The sequence below is a fragment of the Vigna unguiculata genome, chromosome 10 (assembly GCF_037176805.1).
Source record: "Vigna unguiculata cultivar grain cowpea cultivar isolate G323 ecotype 2 chromosome 10, ASM3717680v1, whole genome shotgun sequence".
In the NCBI taxonomy this organism is placed as follows: Eukaryota; Viridiplantae; Streptophyta; class Magnoliopsida; order Fabales; family Fabaceae; genus Vigna; species Vigna unguiculata.
This window is the reverse complement of record NC_140801.1, coordinates 53,528,464-53,548,705: the sequence shown is the minus strand read 5'-3', so window position 1 is coordinate 53,548,705 and position 20,242 is coordinate 53,528,464. Positions and strand designations below refer to the sequence as shown.

Below are 20,242 nucleotides of genomic sequence, written 5' to 3'. Positions count from 1 at the left end.
ATGATAGAACAAAGCATGTGGAGATTGATAGACATTTCATCAAAGAAAAACTTGAAGCTGAAATAATTTCCTTTCCTTTTGTAAGATTAGAATTGCAGTTGGCTGATGTTCTCATTAAATGAGTGTCAAACAAAGTGTTTAATGAGTCTCTATTCAAGTGGGGAATGTGTGATGTACATGCACCAACTTGAGTGGGGGTGTTAAAATATGTCAAATATTGTATTAGCTATAATTTAGGCATTATTATATTTGTGAGCAAATCTGTGCAAATCTGTGCACTCATTCCTTTAATAGATGAGGAATTATAGCACTCTTGTATGTATATATATGGTACCCTATTCTTTGAAATAATACATTAGAATTATTCTTTACGTCTTTTCTATAATATATTTATTCATTCTTACAAAAATAAAGTTTCTCTCTGAATAAAATACACATTGAGTCCATCCACATTCTTTATTATTTATTATTAAGTTTGTTAAATGTTTTGTGATTTACACTAATGTTTCTTTTCATGCATTTTCTTTTATATACCTTAAAAATTTGTAGTAAATCTTAATGAAAAATATTATGGACAAATTTTTTTTAGAATGAATTCTACAACATATTAAAAAAATTATCCATAATTAGATTACATGCTAAAGATAGAATTTTAAAATTTATATAAAATAATGTATATAAATTAATTGATGTATGACCTAATTTTAACCTACAGACAAAAATCTTATGTTTTCTTGTTTTTTCGAAAAGATCTTGTGGAGAGAATAGGTTAGATATATTTCATCAGTATCTTCTCTGCGCTCTTTGTATCTCTTTATAAATCAAATCTAACATTTATATTTATTTCTTTGACAATCAAAATTATTAGCACTATGACAAAAAGACTGAGGTTATAAACAATAAAAAATCATCCAATTGGATCTCTTTACTGTCATGTTTCAAAATATGTGATTAATTTAAAATATATGAAGAATTAAAATATATAACCAGATGATCTCAAGAACCCTCTGTGTCGAACCTCCTCCTGTTCCTCCCTGGACTCCTCCTGGATCTCTCTGCCGTCTGCACTTTGGGGGTGGGGGTACCTGCAGGCACTCTGACGCTCAAGTTAGAAAGTGATTGATATGAGGTGTAATTGCTTAGTGAGAAAAGCGTACCTTTACTTCATTAGGTCTTGATTTATACTAATTTCTTAATGGACCTGTTATTATTATTTGCAGACCGTTCGTATTCGAGGATCGATTCTTTCCCTTTCCGACTGAGGTTGCATGCATCAGTTCTTTCCTTATTGGTTGAGATTGTTCTTCTGTGTCTTTGTTAAAGATCAGCTCTTTCCATTCTAAGATTTGTCCGTCTGTACTTTTGTTAAAGATCAACTCCTTCCTTTTTGGGGTTTGGCCGTCTGTACTTCTCAAATATCAACTCCTTCCTTATTTGGGGTTTGTCCGTTTGTACTTCGCCAAATATCAACTCCTTTCTTTTTGGCTGAGATTACGCGTTGCTCCTCTGTACCTCTGCACCATAATCCCATATTCTATGTGTCACATCATTGGGTTGGGATGTACACAGTCAAAAGGGGCCGGGATATATCCGTCCATCACACTTATTGGGCCCCCTGTGTTGTGTTGGAGAAAAGGTGAAAAGCAGGTATCGGCGTTCGGGGGAGTCGAAACCCTTCGAGGGGCTGTTATTAGATCGATGTTCAATGCTTCCTCCAAAATTCTGGCTATGTTGGACAAGGGGGTGTACCTGCTGTATTTCGGCTGCCTAGAGTCTTTGAACCTATGGCCGGATCGGGGAGCTAACGTTCGCTCTCTATCATGGTGCCTATTCTCCTGTGTGTCTAATCGAGTTGTATTATGGAATTCTTTTAGTTGCTCCATCTGCATGAATTTGGTGGCCCTGGTTCGAAGCTCATACAGATTGTTCACGGACTTCTTGCATAGACTGTCAACGAAAGGGCCAAGCTTTAGTGCTGTTATGGGTGGTGCATGGTGACCTCAGGATTCAAATTAGAGATATTCAAGAATATCTTCCCAAATTATTCCATAAATTCCCGCAGAGACTCTCCTTTTTATTGTCGTATATTTATCAATGCTAGAGAAGTAAGATGGTGTGGCTTACTGGTGGCGAACTGTATGCCAAAACGGGTGGCCAACGTATCGAAACAATTGATAGAGTTGGGTGGTAATCGTGTGAACCAATTGAGTGCAGGCCCTTTTAGGGATGTTGGGAAAACACGACAGAGGATTGCGTCATCCGAAGTGTACAATCCTGCTTGGGTGGTGAAGGCGTTCACGTGCTCCTCCGGATCAGTAGTGTCATCGTACTGGTTCATAGTCAACCCCTTTCAGCGCGCGGGAAGTTTCACTTCCATGATCCCGTCCACGAAGGGGTGGCGTCTGGCTGCTCTGGGCCTTGCTTCTGTTTGGTTGGTGGTGGTTTGTACTCGGGACTCGTCTCGTCCGGTACCGTCCCCTCCATCTTCATTGTTACGGGATTCCTCCCTTTGTGGGGGATTCTGCTCAATTGGGCGAGAACTTCCCATCGTGTTTCCGGGCAGCACTTGTCATTCGTCACACTAGATTTCCCTGGTGAAAAGACTTGGGTTTGATTTTGGTATTGTAGCGGTGCTGGGCTCTCAACTTGGTGTATGGGTCTTTCTCTCAAGCTGTCTGCGTAGCATTTGCGCGCAGTTGGCTGGTCTACATGTACAGTGACTATGTCTCCCGAAATTGACAGAAATTTTATAGCTAAGTGATATGTGGATATCACCGCACCAAGCATGTTCAACGAAGGTCTCCCTAGAAAAATATTATAAGAGGTGTGAGCGTCAACAATAAGGTATCGAATTTTTACCGTTCGCGTCGTTCTCCCTGCTCCGAATTTGGTGAACAAATCAATGTAGCCCTTTGTATTCACTCGCTCCCCTGAGAAGCCCATGATCGGCTCCGAGTATTGTTGGATTTCTACTTTCGAAATTCTTAACTTTTTGAAAGTGTCCCAGTACAGGATATCCACTGAACTATCCTGGTCTACCAAGGTTTTACTTATTGCAAAGTCTTCAATCTCCACTAAGATCACCGTTGGGTCATCGGGCTGGGGGTCAATGGCTTGAAAATCATCATCACAGAATATGATGGGTGGCATGTGCCGCTAGGGACATGTAGATACGACATTGACATTTTGAATTGCTCGGACGTACTTTTTCCTCGCGGACATAGTGGCTCTGCCTTCTGCAAAGCCTCCTGATGTATAGTTGATCACCCCTCTCAATGGCTTCTCCCTCACATCATGTTCATCATCACACGACAAAGAATTGTGTCATTTGAAGTGTACAACCCTACTTGGGTGCTGAATACGTCCACGTGCTCCTCTGGATCAGTAGTGCCATCGTACTGGCTCATAGTCAATCACTTCCAGCGTGCAGAAAGTTCTACCTCCATGATCCCGTCCACGAAGGGGTGGCGTCTGGCTGTTCTGGGTCTCGCGCATGTTTGGTTGGTGGTGGTCTGTACCCTGAATTCATCTCGTCCTGTGTCGCCCTCTCCTTCTCCATTACTGTGAAATTCTTCCCTTTGTTGGGAATTTTGCTCAAGTTGCCTTCGCAACCGCTGGTTCTCCGGTTCATCTCTCGTTGCATCTCCGCTGCTATTGTATTTTGATCAACTGCTGCTCTTGTCGACACCATCCTTCTTGAGAATTGTTTGGCCCCACGGTGGGCGCCAATGTTCCGATTCCAACCCAAGTTCGTCTGGCAGCCATCGTTTAGGAACAACCATCGCATTCCCGAGGTATTGTTCGCTTTGGAGAATTTTAGCTCTGTCACGGTTTTGTCCTTAAAAGGCACCTCATAGGGTGGAAGGAGGTAGGAGTATTGACTTCTAAGCGATGTGGGACTTATTGGGTGTACAAGAACAAGCCCCCCAGTCGAGGGCAAGGGAAGTTGAAGGGGGAGTTGTCAGTCCCCACGAAGCTAAAATGCTCCAAAGCGAACAATACCTTGGGAATGCGGTGGTTGTTCCTAAATGATGATTGTCGGACGAACTTGGGTTGGAATCGGAACATTGGCGCCCACCGTGGGGCCAGACAATTCTCAAGCAGGATGGTGTCGACAAGAGCAGCAGTCAATCAAAATTCAGTAGCAGTGGAGATGCAACGAGAGATGAACCGCCAGTTGGAGAAATTAAGGCGCAAGAACGAGGAAGAGTTAAACGCCCTAAGAGAGGAGAACCAGCAAATGCGAGCGCAAATTGAGCAGAATCCCCACAAAGGGAGGAATCCCGTAGCAATGAAGATGGAGGGGACAGTACCGGACGAGACGAGTCCCGAGTACAAACCACCACCAACCAAATAGAAGCAAGGCCCAGAGCAGCCAGACGCCACCCCTTCGTGGACGGGATCATGGAAGTGGAACTTCCCGCGCGCTGAAAGGGGTTGACTATGAACCAGTACGATGACACTACTGATCCGGAGGAGCACGTGAACATCTTCACCACCCAAGCAGGATTGTACACTTCGGATGACGCAATCCTCTGTCGTGTTTTCCCAACATCCCTAAAAGGGCCTGCACTCAATTGGTTCACACGATTACCACCCATCTCTATCGATTGTTTCGATACGTTGGCCACCCATTTTGGCATACAGTTCACCACCAGTAAGCCACACCATCTTACTTCTCTAGCATTGGTAAATATACGACAGGAAAAAGGAGAGTCGTTGCGAGAATTTATGGAACAATTTGGGAAGATATTCTTGAATATCTCTAATTTGAATCCTGAGGTCGCCATGCACCACCTCATAACAGCACTAAAGCCTGACCCTTTCGTTGACAGTCTATGCAAGAAGTCCGTGAACAATCTGGATGAGCTTCGGACCAGGGCCACCAAATTCATGCAGATGGAGCAACTGAAAGAATTCCACAATACAACTCGATCAGACACACAGGAGAAGAGGCACCATGATAAAGAGTGAACGTTAGCACCCCGATCCGGTCACAGGTTCAAAGACTTTAGGCAGCCGAAATACAGCAGGTACACCCCTCTTGTGTCCAACAGAGCCAAAATTTTGGAGGAAGCACTGAACACCGATCTAATAACAGCCCCTCGAAGGGTTCCGACTCCCCCGAACGCCGATACCTGCTTTTCACCTTTTCTCCAACACAACACAGAGGGCCCAATAAGTGTCATGGATAGATATATCCCGACGCCTTTTGGTCGTGTACATCCCAGCCCAATGATGTGACAGATAGAATATGGCATTATGGCGCAGAGGTACAGAGGAGCAGCGCGTAATCTCAGCCAAAAAGGAAGGAGTTGATATTTGGCGAAGTATAGACGGGCAAACCCCAAATAAGGAAGGAGTTGATATTTGAGAAGTACAGACGGTCAAACCCCAAAAAGAAAGGAGTTTATCTTTGACAAAAGTACAGACGGACAAATCTCAGAATGGAAAGAGCTGATCTTTAACAAAGACACAGAAGAACAATCTCAGCCAATAAGGAAATAATTGATGCATGCAACCTCAGTCGGAAAGGGAAAGAATCGATCCTCGAATACGAACGACTCGCAAATAATAATAACAGGTCCATTAAGAAATTAGTATAAATTAAGGCTTAGTGAACAGGTAAAGATACGCTTTTCTCACTAAGCAATTACACCTCATATCAATCACTTTCTGACTTGAGCATCGGAGTGCCTGCAGGTACCCCCACCCCCGGAGTGCAGACGGCAGGGAGATCCAGGAAAACTCTAGGAAGGAACAGGAGGAGGTTCGACACAGAGGGTTCTTGAGATCGTCTGGTTCCACACCGAAATAGTATCGATCAGGTAGATATAATATTTTCATCTTATCATTTAAAAAAACAAATATTTTTTTTATTATTTATCAATATAACTATCTAAAAAGGAAGTTTAAAAATAAAAATAATTTATCAAAATTTAATAAAAAAATTGAGTCACGTAATTATTTGAAACAAAAATATATCATAATCAAGTTATAATTAAAAAGTTATTATAGAAATTTTTTTTTCTTTCTTATATTCACAAAATAATTAATATAAAAAAAATTCATGAGATAAAAAAATAATATTTATTAAACTAATATTTTAGTAGTATACCAAAGATAGTAACGAAAAATATATATGATAAATAAGAATAAATAATATGAGTTTGTGTCTAACTTCTTATTTTTTTTTATATAAACAAAAAAAAAATGTGAGGAAGAGAATTTGTGAAATACAAAATTTATGTCTAACTTCCTAATTTTCTTCATAAATGAAAGAAGACATGTGAGTAAGAGAATATGTGAAAAAAAAGAGAACATAACAAATATCTCATTAAATTTATTTATTTTTGATTGTATTTAATTTTATGTTATATTATTTATCAACACTAAATATTATATTTTATAAAAAAAAAATTGTACCTATTTTAATCTTCACCAATACAATATATATATATATATATATACTAATTTTAAATTTTTTTTAAAAAAAATTAGGAAAGTCATAACCACTTAGATGTAATTTGTTCTTATTAAAAATTTAAGTATGAGTTAAAAATTAAATAATGAAAAAACTGAATGATATGTATAAAAATATAAATTGTAGAAGTTAATGTTCCAAATCTTAAATTTTAAAAAAATTATAAATGTTTAGTTTAAAAATTTAGATAAAATATATTTTTAATTTCTAAATTCATATACAAAATTGTTTTTCTTTTATTCATATTTTAATTTTGTTCATATTTCAAGTTATTATAAACTTCAGAATGAATAAATATATTTATTTTTTCTAATCTGGTGAAGTTTTTATGTTAAATGATAATTAAGTTATTTACATTATTTGGCATGTTAAGATATTTTAAATATTATTCAATTTTTAAAAAGAAAAAATTGACATTATTGAATTAAAATAATTATATTCAATTTGAACATGAAAATAAATTTTAATTTCGTATTCAAAGGAATAAAAACACGATTAATCCTTCAAATTTTTTCTTGAAGATACTATGATGTGTCTTGTACGTTCAACTTTTGTATCATTAATAATTAATAATTAACATTCCCTGAATGTTTTCTTAGAAATTTCTCAAGAGTAGTGTGTCTGAAAAACACAACCATAATTTAGCTGTTTGCAAAAGGTTAAAGTATATTTTCCTTGTGTATGTAATAAGAGATATATTACTGCAATAACAATTATTCTTTAGGGTGAATTATAGTGAATCCTTCCAATTTTCAAGCAGATTAAGATGCAGAGATTGATCGGAGACATATACATCATCCACAGTTAAGGAAATAGTTACTTAATTTACAGCTTACAGTGGCAGAAGAAAAAGCATTAGCAACATTTTCATCTTGTTCCTCTATAAACAAAGTCAAAAGTCTCTAGGATCAACAAATATCACTGGTGAAGAGGATCTAGAAGTGAACCAATCAGAATTTTGAGAAGAAGCCTTGTGAAGATTCTTAATGCACCACATGTCCTCTGCCCATGAGAACTTTCTCCAATGTGGGACTGCGTCTCTCACCGGGTCCCTTTGGCCCAGTTCAGCCACAATGGCCCCACAACCACCACCATCTCTTCCCATGTTATGCACAAATGCACACAAACACTTCATCAGTTGAGCACCACACTTTCCCTCCATGTGCAATCCATACACAAAATAAACCCCAAATGGCCTAAAAACATCTGGGAACGAAGGTAGCCTTAGCCATGGCATCCATTCATCCAACAACCTCGTACCTACGCAGCACGCATGTGCCAATGGTGACACACCCTTCACCTGCAACTTAAACACATCTTTGGTGTTCCACACGCTCAATATGGCGTAGCTTGGAGGGAGAATGCCCCTTTTTGGATCACACTTTGACAAGTGCTTCTTGGGGATGGCCATGAAGGTCCCCAGATTCAGCTTGTTGCACAAGATCGAGTCTTTGTCTTTTGGGTAAAATTCTGAATTTGCAAACATTTTGTCATACATGGAGCCTGCAAGGCGTGGTGGAAGACGAAGCACAGCAACATTGGAGCTGATTGGTTTGTAGTGAGCATGCACAGGTTGCACCAGAATGGTTAGAGTCCTGAACTTTGAGTAGCCACATTTTTTTGTGAACAGATTCACCGAAGGCTCGTTGGTACAATCAGTTGCCATATATGCATACTTGGCCCCTTTTTGCTTGCACCACTCTTCTAAATGTTGAACTAGTTTTGTGCCAATGCCAAATCTCCTGCATATGCCAAGATAAGTCTTTTGAGTTTTACTTATTTTGTTGCCTCATCAAGCATCAGAACATTTATACCTACTGCTTTTTGGTCTCGGTGTGTTTTTATCTAGAAATAGATATGCAATTAAAAGTGATGATGAAACGGAAATTAAAATGAGGGTGGATCATGAGGAATATTTGAACTGAATGGAAAAGTAAGGTTTGTGTGGACCTTGGTGTCTGGATGAAGAACTTTGTACGAAATTCAGTGAGATGGTTGAATATAAGAATAAGACATCATATCCAATTGCAGTTTCTTATTAAAGTAGTCTTAGTGGATACATCATACATGTGTCAATGACAGGCTAGCTTAACCATACTTTTTTCACCTTTCCATGATACGAGGAACATTGCCTTCTCTTTATCTTAGAATCTAATCCTCCACCCCTTCTTTTTTTTTTCTGATTTTTTAGTTTCCCTTATTTTATAAGGCCCGAATGAGATTAGAACCAAGAAAGCACACAACTAGCTGAAGAGAAAGGGATTAGAACCAATGGCAAACAGAACAGAAGCAAAACCAGTTTCATAACTGACTTTTGCTTTTACAAGTTGGAGGAAAACTGATTATGACTCCTCCTTCTGGTATTTTATTTATCTGAAACAAACACATGCACATTAACATCAAAAGTACTCACTCTTTTGATGACTTTAATGTGCAGTGTGCAGAAAGAGATTGAAGCAAGCAAACCAATAACATGAGCAGAGTGGAATAGAACCTGTGCCGAGGGGAGACTCTGAGCCCCAAAATATAGGCCAGTTTTACATAAACCGAATTCCCTCTTGTCACTGTTTTCACACACCCCCTTATCACCCCAACAACTTCTCCTTCTTCTCCATATTCTGCAACCTGTTATTTTGACCAAATGCAACATTCATTAGCCTTTCTCAAAACCAGCAACAGATCTATCTGAAAACTATAAATCCCACTTCAGTTTTAAAGGAATGCATGCTGATTATCACACAATTTCAAAGTGTGAAACTGATATTATTCCAAACTCTCATATTTTTTGTGCTAAAATTAAAGTTGAAGACAGTGTAAAACTGAAAAAACTGAAAAGCAATGAGATTTTTAACTAGATTTGTAGCTGGTTACTTACGAGCATGACATGCAATTGAAAGTGACGGATTCGGCATATGGGGTCTCCCATGAGGTCAGTGACAAGAGATGGCTTTCCACTCTGCCCAACTTCACAAAGCCTCTCAAGTTTCTCTACTGCCACCTTATGTCTATCTTCATCATATTCGTTTACCACAAGCAATGGCTCCATCACTGTCTCTGATGGTGATTTTGGATAAATTTCTGCTGCTATCTTTAGAGACATGGTATAGATATAGATGATTAGAACAATCAGTAGCAAGCAAAAGAGAAAGAAGATCAATGATTATCCCTTGCTTCTTCTCACTTGTGCTAGCTTCTATCAGCTTTCGATGCTCATCTCTCTATCTGTATGTGCATATATACATCTTAGAAGCCCCAAGAATATGCATACGTGGCACCTCCCCAAAGTTTAGTGGACCTTGTTCTTTTGGCAAAAATGAAAAGAAAAGCATGGAAAAAAAATCTAAACTTGTATTCTGTTATTTCTATTCCATAATTCCATAATTCTATAATATTACATCATGTTCATATCTTCTTTTGTTTGTAGTGCGTGATCCAATACATCATGTACATATTGAAATTAAATATGCTCTGGTGCGCCTGTACACTTTTTGTGAGAGATAATAAACCACATATTATTTTCGATCACTATGCAGAGGGTTGAACTTTCAAATTTATTCAGCATTCACATTAAATGTGCACAAGGGAGAGAGAACTAACAATGATAGGTGCACTAACCAGTCTTCGCATTCACAATGTGATACATACACCCATATGAGGATAATGATGTCCTAATAATGATAGCAATAACAACAATAACAACAATGACAGCAATAGCAGTTTAAGGTAAAGTTTATCTGCAGTCAAATGTAGTGTCCTAACTATTGAATAATTGTCCCTGGTTCCTAATACAAGAGTAGTTATGTCATGACTTATCCCTATCCAAAGAAAAAGGCTCCACTCAAGGTTTGTTTTGGAATGATATCAAAGTATGTGTTTTTAGATGAGAAAGTGTGATTTAACTGAGTACAGGGTTACCATCTGTGTCCTCTGTGGTTAGTTCTGTCTTGTTATTGTTATTGATATTGAATGAAAGAAGAGTGGTGTGGTGGGTCATTGAGTGTGTCTTTAGAATCATGATGGCAAATGTTGTGCAAGATTCGCCCAGGTGTTTGAAAACTAGAAGCCTGAAGCATACACAAAAAAAGGCCTTATCTTATTACTTTCCTTTCACCAATTATTGGGGGAGGTGGCATAGAAAGCATGCCTTTCACCACGTTTTTGGTGAACATGTGGGATGCTACTGTGCGGCTTAAAAGTGGGGTTTTGATCACCATCATCATATGCACATATTGAGCTCTTTTTTCAATTGAAACCGTACCATTCCTTTGTTTGTTTATGTTCTAAAAGAATGGTGCCAAGTGTTGTGAGAGAGAACAAACAAACAACTCTTTCAATGGCTACGCACGTCCCTAGAAGCTTCATTCACCCCAAGCCAAGCCCATATCTTATTAGCTGATGTGTCTTGTTTCTAAATTTGGATGAAGTTTTCTCATTCATAACTGCTACACTGTGGTCCAATTGTACTGCAACTTACTTGTTAAGGAATGCAAAATTTAATCTAAAATTTTCGACACTTTGAGTCCTATCACTGGAACCACTTGCTCCAAATGATACATGCAAATGGTACAAAAGCTAAAAAGAACTCTCTCAACATCAAAAACAGAGTGCTCTGAATACAGAAGAAAGCTATGCATATACCAAGGTTCTGATTGGACTTGCATGATCAATGCACTATCACCAAAATGAGAAGCTGGTCAAGATAGAGTTGCAAATTCTGATTTGCCATATTAATAATCTATCCAAAGCATATACTTTGACATGAGGAAGTTGTGTTCTCTGTCCTTATACCAACAAAATCCTCAATCATCACTGTTTGTAACTTTGGTAATTCATAATGAAGGGTTTGGTAAATGGTCTCTTTTCTCTGTCCAACTTTTCAGACCATTATGTTTCATTCTTCTTCACACTTTTAGTTTTCTTCAATTTTCTCTCCAAAGGTTAACATCAGAGTCTTAATCTGAAAAAAACAAACACCTTATTATCAAAGCTACACGTATGTTCAAGTTTTGAGGCCATGGTTGCAGAAATTTGATGCCTAGAAAACATAGAAAAACTGATGTGACGCCATTAATGTTGCATATGACCTGCCTGCCATATCTTTGATACTAATTTTTCTTGAAAATATGTTTTCCAACAATTCTGTCAAAAGAAAAAAAAAAACAAGAGTCTCAATCGAATCAATTTTATTCTTATTCTTTTCATGAAATGATTTTAGTAAAGTGGTGAATATGATCGAATTTGTATGAACACGCAAAGTTTACTTTTTTATCAAATTGAAAGCAAACCATATATACAAAAGGGGTTTGAGCATGAAAAATTTTCTACTTTAGGTATAATTTTAGCTTCATTCTTAGAATAAATGATTATTCCAAGAAGACATATTTTCTCTTCAGACAAATTGGTTAAAGTTATACAAGATTCTAAAAAAACAAATTTCTCAAGAAATAAAATATAGTTAAATAGATATTTAAACATTTTTCAATTACAAATTGTATTTTATATATTATCTATTTATTCTTAATAAATCTTCCAAAAATAACTGGTTTTGCATTTTTTTTTAGTGAAAATAGAGACAAAATAACATCATTATTCAATATATACTTTCAATAATATAAAAGTATTCCATCCGGTCTTGACTATAAACAAAATTATAAATCATGTTAATTACGAAATTTAATTAAGTATTTAATTTTAATAATCACATTTAAAAGATGTTTTTTTTGCCTAAACTGTCTTTTATTAGAAAAATAAATATTAAAAACAAAACCTCAGTGAAATGTGAAAGCATTAATTAAGATTAGCATACAAAACTTGTCGTACTTGTATTCAAATTTTAAATAAATAATAACTTTGTAAAGTTTAAGGAAACAATATGAAAGTACGAAACTAGATTTCTAGAAAAACCTTAAAAAATCTTCTGTGTAATCGTTGCACCTCTGTTACTACCAGATACGAATATATTGTAGTCGAGAAAATAAATTATATTCTTCTATCAGTATTTTGCTTAATTAAAAATTGATTAATGATTGAGATTCACGCAGTGGAAAAAATAACTGCAGGAAAATCTTGATCCGTTGAAACCAGTTTCACACAGTCACAGGTTTGATTAATTTTGATTTGTCTGTGACTCACCGTAACAATGCGTAATTGATTACAACATCAAATACGTTCTATTCGTTTCTATTTTCTGAGATCAATGACCTGCATAATTATATTGACTATATTCTCGTGTTCGTTCTTTGAGTAAATTAAGTTTAGAAATTGCAATAATTTTGGCACTCACCAATCTTTGCTGAATATAAGATTCAACAAAAATTAACATCAGTAATGCCTAAGTGGGCGCGGCTGCAGAGGAATTTATGCAAATTCCTTACAAAAAAGAAAACCAACTTTACATTATTAAATTTCATGGTTTATGTGTTGATTAGTTTTTCTTCGATATATTAGACTCTCGAAATCTCGCATAGAATACAAATAAGAAAGTTAAACAAGAAAAATTCATAAATTTATTGGTATAAAGTTTTAGATTGAAAATAGTGTTAATTTTTCGTAAAAACCAGACCCATGTTTTATTTGTCTTGTCTCAAAAGATCTGACAACCCGATCAGTATTAGAACTTCTCGAAAGATTGAATATTTCTTGAAAAAGTCTTACATCAACTAAAAATAAAATCAATTCAAAGTAAATAAGTAGGTACAAATTTTACTTTATAAATCAGTTGTGTATTTCATCGGCTATCGAACCATCTGGAATTATGAAATAAAGCTAAATTTATAATCCACTTGTTGAAAAGTGGAAATTTTCTCACCACAAACAATTCAAATTGCTGAAGAAGAAAAAACAAGATCAAATCCACAAGAGAAGTTGTTCCGATTAGCCTAATAAGAATAGGTGTGGGTGAGTTAAAGAGGCTATGATGAGTGAATCAAATCTTCCATAACAAAACAAAGGACACATAAGAGGTGTGCATGTTCAAAGAATGAGGCACTACATAAAGTAACATTCCAAATTAGAGATAGGCATGCATCTAGTTTCTATGTTCACATTAATTAGTAAAACACATGAAATTATTTACATTGTGTTTAAACAATTAATGCTTAGCTTCCTTTAAGTTGTGGCGTTTGGCATCACATGAACAAGGTGGTCCTTCACCTAAAAAGTAGGGAAAATATAAAATAAAAATTAAATAGGGTTTATCCCTAATCATTATACTAACCATACATATAAAAATATTCCCCCATTAGTCAAAAAGCAAGTTTAATATTGAAAGTGTGAGAATTAGAAGAAGAGGTACACTTAGGTAAATTTGTGTAGGGATGCATACCGACAATACTAACCATATAAAAAAATGTTAACTAAAGCAAATACCTTAAGTTATAATATTCATATTCATATAAATATATGATGATATTTTATTATCATCCAGGTTACGTGGCCTCTTATCATTGGCCTTCTCGTCCTAATGCATATAAACAATTAAGAATGTCACACTGCTTTTATATGAGTCATGAGTTAATTATGGAATAATAAATATATTCTTTTAATTTAAAGTACTTGATTATGGTTCTTAATATTTTTATATAAAGTCTTTAAAATTGAGAAAATTATACTACACTCTCATTTTTTACTTTCTGACGTGGTTTAACGTAGACCATTGATTCTTTCAAAAAAAAATACAGTGATATATTAATCCATGACCCATACTAAGTCATGTCAACCAAAAAATAAATGATAAAAGTAAAAAAATGGAAATTATAATATCATTATCTATTAAAATTAAACGAGTTTGTTTATAAAGAGAAGTGCATTTTGTAAACTCTAGTTCGTTATTTAGTATTTTTCTGAAATATTAATCCATATTATTTATTTCTCAAAATTTATATTTTCTTTTCCGGTTCCTTGTAATATCAATATAATAATTTATATTTAATTAGTAATTTAGTCTTTCTATTAATAATTAAAATCAACAAGTGTATTTAAATAAATGGAATTTGCTGAATAGATTAATCCACACAGCTTGAAAAAATGAAAATAAATTAAAATGACTATGGTTGAATCAATTGCTTGCATCAAGAAGCTCTCCTAGTTATTATCGTGACTATAGCTTATGGAGTCTTTTATTTTGCATAGATTTATGTGCTGTTTGTTGGGGACAAATGTAAGTAAATTTAAAAGACAATTACTAAAGTATTTGTGATATATATATATATATATATATATATATATATATATATATTGAAATATCAAACCATATTAAATTTATTATATGTTTTTATTTTATTGTGTGTTTTATTTTTATTTGTGAATGTATTATTATATTTATCTATTGTGCAATTATTCTCAGCATATATTATCATTCTTATTTTACTATATACTCATTATAACATAATTAAAGAAGTCAAATAGTACAAATATAGAACAAAGTAAGCTCCTAAAAAGGGTGATGTGGTGTCGATTTTACATAGGCTAAACTTGTGATGGGAATTGTGCAGTTAAATTTTAGTTTTGATTTTTTTTTCTTATACTTTTAAATTCATCAATTTAATCCTTCAACTAATTTTTGAAATAAGTGTTTTCAATTTGTATGTATACTTTAACGTAATATTTATTACCGATTACTTATTAAAAAAACTAAATTCATATATATTTTAAAAATATTGAGGATTAATTAATTAAATATTGAAATGAAGAGACTAAAACCGAGTTTCACCACAAATACAATAACCAAAATCATATTCAATCTTAGTTTTTAATTTCGACCCTCTTGCTATCGTGATCTTTGGTCTTTTTTAATAATATCTAGAAAAAAACAAATCCTAAAGCATATCTTAGGAAAAATCTTATATTAAGTGAACAAGCTAAAATCAAGTCATAAATTCTAAAAACAACTCTAAACCCTAAACACCAATATTTTGATATTATATTTTTTTTACTATCATTTGATATTTTTTCATATTTATTTACCTTTTTTTAAATATAAAAAGTTATCTTTTTTAAGATTATTTTATTTTTATAAAATTTGTTAAATAATTGTCAAATGGTGTTGAATAATTTTTTTCTTTAATTTATATTTTGATCTAGTTCATTTACCACCTTAGAGTGAGAATATATTAATGAGATGAAATCCATGAAACTTTGAATATAATCCATTAGGTTAGGATTCTAAAAAATGCATGCAAGTTTAAAAAAAAAAAAAATGATTTGTTTAGTCTTGGTTGAATTAAAGTGCCCCATCTTTATGGCCTTCTTTTGAGGACTTAATAATTTGAGTGATGCAAATCTGCATTAATCATAAACACAAATATGGTTGCCGAAAGCCATTGATTCTCGAAAGCCACATTCCAAAATAAGATATATTTATTTCCTTTGTTTTAGTCACATTATTACTATTTGCTTACGTTCTTATCACTTTTATTGCCGCGCATGGCATCACAAACGTAGCAGTAGCAAAGGTGGTCCTAGACCTAAAAAATAATTAATGTACAAAACAAAGTGCTAAATCATTACTCATGTATGTAATAATTTCTTTGTAATAAAGTAATTAAAATAAAAAAATTATATTAAAATTCTCATTTTTTTACTTTCATCGTTTACTTTTTGACGTAATTTAGTATGAATAATTGATTATTTAAAAAAAAAATATAATGATACATTAATCAATAATTCATATTAAACCATATCAAAAAGATAAAAGTTGATAAAAAAATAAGAGTCATAGTATCATTGTTCTTAAAAAAAAATATTCATGTCATAGTATACTAATAAATACCAATATCTGTATCATTAGTTCAATATTTAACTAATGTACAATGTCTATAAAATATTTTTATTACAATAATAAGAACAACTTGAAAAAAAAATTGATAAGTTGTTACAAGAAATATCATATTATTTACTCCATTGTAAAAAAAAGAAAATTATTTATACCGTTTCTTTACATATATTTAAAAATTAAAAATGATAGTAATAAGAAAAAGAATATCATGAGATTCTATACTTATTTATGGAAATATGATAGATCAAATCCATGTTTTAAGAAAAAAAGTGTAATGCATTTTAGTCATAGACACATATATGTTGGTATTATTGTCTTCTCCATATTAATGTTATTGAAAATAGTTTTTCTTATAGAATGGTCAAACAATTGTTAGATTTTCCGCGAAGGTGTATTTCTAATTATTTTTATTTCGGTATAATAGAGGTAGCTGTAATCTTCTTTTAACTTTAACATATAAATGATAAAGAGATTATTAAACTATTTTTTTTACTTAATTAGTTTAGAGTAATTATATTGTATTTATGTGTAAAATGTATGATATTATTATAAAATAATAAATTTTATTCATTGCAACAAGTATTAATATATTATAACAAAACATAAATTATAGTTTTAGTGTAAGTGTTTTATTTTTAATCATTTTATTTGAATTCTGTTAATTATTAAGATTGCTACATATATTTGTTAAAGTAAAAACCATTATTAAGACTATAATTTTTTGTATTACGTTAATACTTATATTAATTATTAACCAAACTATTTATCTAATTTCTTTATATAAAATAATGAAAGTTCAATTTAAGAATTTAAGCTGTCATAAATTTCTTTTCCCTGAAATAACCGATTAATTTAATCTTCAAAATTAGTGAATTGATAACAATCACTAAAATACATGTTGTTGATATTTTGATGCTTAAACTCGAGTAAACATATACATTAATTCCTAACATAAACAAAATAACACCTAAATAATATTACTCAATTTCTGTTACTCAAAACTTTTATTTTTTAAAATGTATGGTTATATTTATTACACAATGAAATCAATATCCACTCTTCTCATCTTCTTTTCTTCATTGTTTTGTTTTTTCTCTGGAATTGAAATGGATGTTAAAGTAAAAATAATTATTAAGACTATAATTTTTTTGTATTATGTGATACTTATATTAATTATTAACCAAACTATTTATCTAATTTCTTTTTATAAAATGATAAAAGTCCAATTTAAGCTCTAATTTTAGATGTCATAATTTGAAATTAGAAAATTTAAAAACATGTTTATTATTCTATTATACATATATAAATATATGTCTTAAATAATTATAAAAATAAGTATATGAATAAAGATATATGAGGCCAAATATTGGGTTGGGGGTGCTACTTAATCTTGACGACCGTGTCTTTATACATTTATACATTGCAAAGGTTGTTTCTTCGTGATCAAGGTTAGGTAAGGACGATCACAATTTTTTTGTTTCATTTCATCTTTCATTTTAAAAGTTGTTTACTCTTAAAAAGCACCCATTCTCAAGTTGTTTGACTTAAACTTTTCTCCTCATAACCTCTACGTGACTTTGGAAAAAAATAAAATAAATAAAGATTATAATGTGAAAAAAGGTAGCAACATTAATGCTACCTATTTTAAATAAAATAAAAAATTACAATGTTCAGAAAAATAAGGTAGAAACGTTGATGTTACCTATTTTTTCACAATTGTTTTATTCTTTAGAATGGTTTTGAACAGAAAATGATTTTTTGGAATTTTATATTTAATTTATCTGATAAGTCAATTTGATCTAATGTATTTACAAGAAACATACAATTTCTTTGGTTGAATATCAAAAACTTATGATTGAATTTGTTTTTCTTTGGCCAAGACCTGAATCAGAAGATTTAGCTTGTATGAATCATTATTAGTTTAATATCAGTTGATGTGTTTATATATATATATATATATATATATATATATATATATATATATATAACATTGAATTAAATTCAATAATATATACATTAATGAAAACGTATAAATTCGACAAAAACATTAACAAAATTATATTTTTATCTAATGCAATGTATATAAGTTTTTTTAATCTATCAAAACTAGTCTCTTCCATACTATGTCTATATATATCTAAATCGGATCGATTATACTATGTCTATATCTATTTAAATCAGATCGATTTTAATTATAAAAAGAAATTTCGAATTTATATAAAAAAATTTAAAATTATTGTCATTATAATTACTGATTAATAAAAGTATCTATAAAAATCGAGAAGGAAAAAGTTTTATTTTTTATGGTATAAAACATACATGTTATTTAACAAGAAAAAAGGAAAAAAAATCGAGATTGATTGAATTTCAAATATTTAAATTTATTAATAGAATACTTGCACATCTTGACATTTGAGATAATGGTGCAAACAACTCGATTCACACATCAATAAAATTTAAGAAAATGATTAAATGATAATATTATTTTATTCCTTTTTTTACCACCTAACGTAGTATTAGTTTTTGCATTTTTATTTTTATTTTGAATTTAATTTTAAGTGGTACATGCGGACAAAGAAAATGTAAAAACGGTAGATGCACGTTAAGAAAATTCTCATTCTCTTACCTCATCTTGTAAAAACAAAACCTATGTTCTCTTGTGCTGTGAAAATTTCCCATGGTCGAACCCTTCAATTTTCCATTCGTGGACTGAAAATTCTCCAATCTCGACATGGAAGCTCTCATTTTCGAACCCAATCCTATGCAGCCACCAAGGTTTTCTACTAGAAGCAATCTTATTGCAACCCCTTGTTCGTCTAAGAAGCTGTGATTCTCGAACCTCAACCCCATTCCTATGTACCCATAAAGGCTTCAACCCATTATGCGCGTTTGAGGAGGTTTGATTTTGCTTTCCCCTAACCTTTTGTTGACAACCTTTCTTCCCATAGAACTGTGCAACCTATAACCTTGACGTTTCAAAGATAACCTGTCCAATTATAAATGCATTTGTGGAAAAACTTTCCTGACACATTTTTAGATTTAACTTGCAACCAAAGACTAATTAAGTGGTAACCCACGAACAACTTCTTGCATAAAAATAAAATAATATATTTGAAAAGTGCAACTAGAAACACAACTCCCTTCCATACTTGTTAGAACTTAGCCTTTGCAGACCAATAACACACCACATCCCAACTCTTCTAAACCAAATATATGTGTATTTGGGAAAAAAAATTTGTTGACTCATTTTTAAATTTAACTTACAATCCAAGACCAATTAAGTTTTAACCCACGAGTGACTTTTTGCACACCAAAAAATTACAGATTTGGAAAGTGTATCTATAAACACAATTCCTCTCATACTTTGTGGACCCTATATTCAATGGAAATAATTTTTTGACAAAATTTACTTTTTTATAAATTTGACAAAATTTCCGTTAATAGTATTAAATATATTAATTTTTTTATTTTTAATCTAAATAAAATAATAAAATAGTTTGTCAATGTCAATATTTTTTAAAACTATCATTTTCCTTTATTAAAACCCTTAGTTATACTAGTACGTTAATTTTGTTAAACAATAATGGTTTGGCATACAATAAATGCTATATAGTCATTTCTCTATTTTTTTTTTATATGGTTCACATTAACAAAATAAAGATCATCAAATATTTATTTATTCAAACAGTGGAAGAACGAGTTGGGGAATTATTTTAGTTTACATGGTGTTCTTGAAATGTAATTTATAAAACCAAATTGCATATAATGAAGCAACAAGCGTGAATCAAACTTGCAAGAAATTGTTGTAATTTAATTTAATCGAATTTGATGATAAATTTAATGAAATGAACAAAGTTAAAAGACGAAAAAAACTAATGATAAATTTGATGGAATGAAGAAAGTTATGTAATCAAACTTTTCTTTTATAGACTAAAAATATATTTCAGTATTTCTCATGAATCAAATTTTATTATACACTTTAA

The 20,242-nt window shown here is 32.5% G+C and overlaps 1 protein-coding gene across 1 annotated transcript; it reads right to left on the bottom strand.

Annotated features, from left to right (window-relative positions):
• Positions 1–7,245: 7,245 nt before the first annotated feature.
• Positions 7,246–10,148, bottom strand: LOC114166368 (putative N-acetyltransferase HLS1). The gene is made up of 3 exons (XM_028051087.2): positions 9,360–10,148; positions 8,979–9,109; positions 7,246–8,226 (listed from the first exon to the last, which is right to left on the bottom strand). The coding sequence occupies exons 1-3, from the start codon at positions 9,582–9,584 to the stop codon at positions 7,377–7,379; spliced, it is 1,206 nt and encodes a 401-aa protein (XP_027906888.1). The 5' UTR covers positions 9,585–10,148; the 3' UTR covers positions 7,246–7,376.
• Between the last annotated feature and the right edge of the window lie 10,094 nt (positions 10,149–20,242).

What these genes read in the sequence shown, in the direction of transcription:
- LOC114166368 (XM_028051087.2), bottom strand. Translation starts at nt 9,584, where the DNA reads ATGTCTCTAAAGATAGCAGCAGAAATTTATCCAAAATCACCATCAGAG. An exon ending in TTCAATTGCATGTCATGCTC is followed by an intron (nt 9,110 to 9,359) that starts GTAAGTAACCAG and finishes TCAAAATAACAG; the next exon opens with GTTGCAGAATATGGAGAAGA. An exon ending in AGAGTCTCCCCTCGGCACAG is followed by an intron (nt 8,227 to 8,978) that starts GTTCTATTCCAC and finishes TGGCATATGCAG; the next exon opens with GAGATTTGGCATTGGCACAA.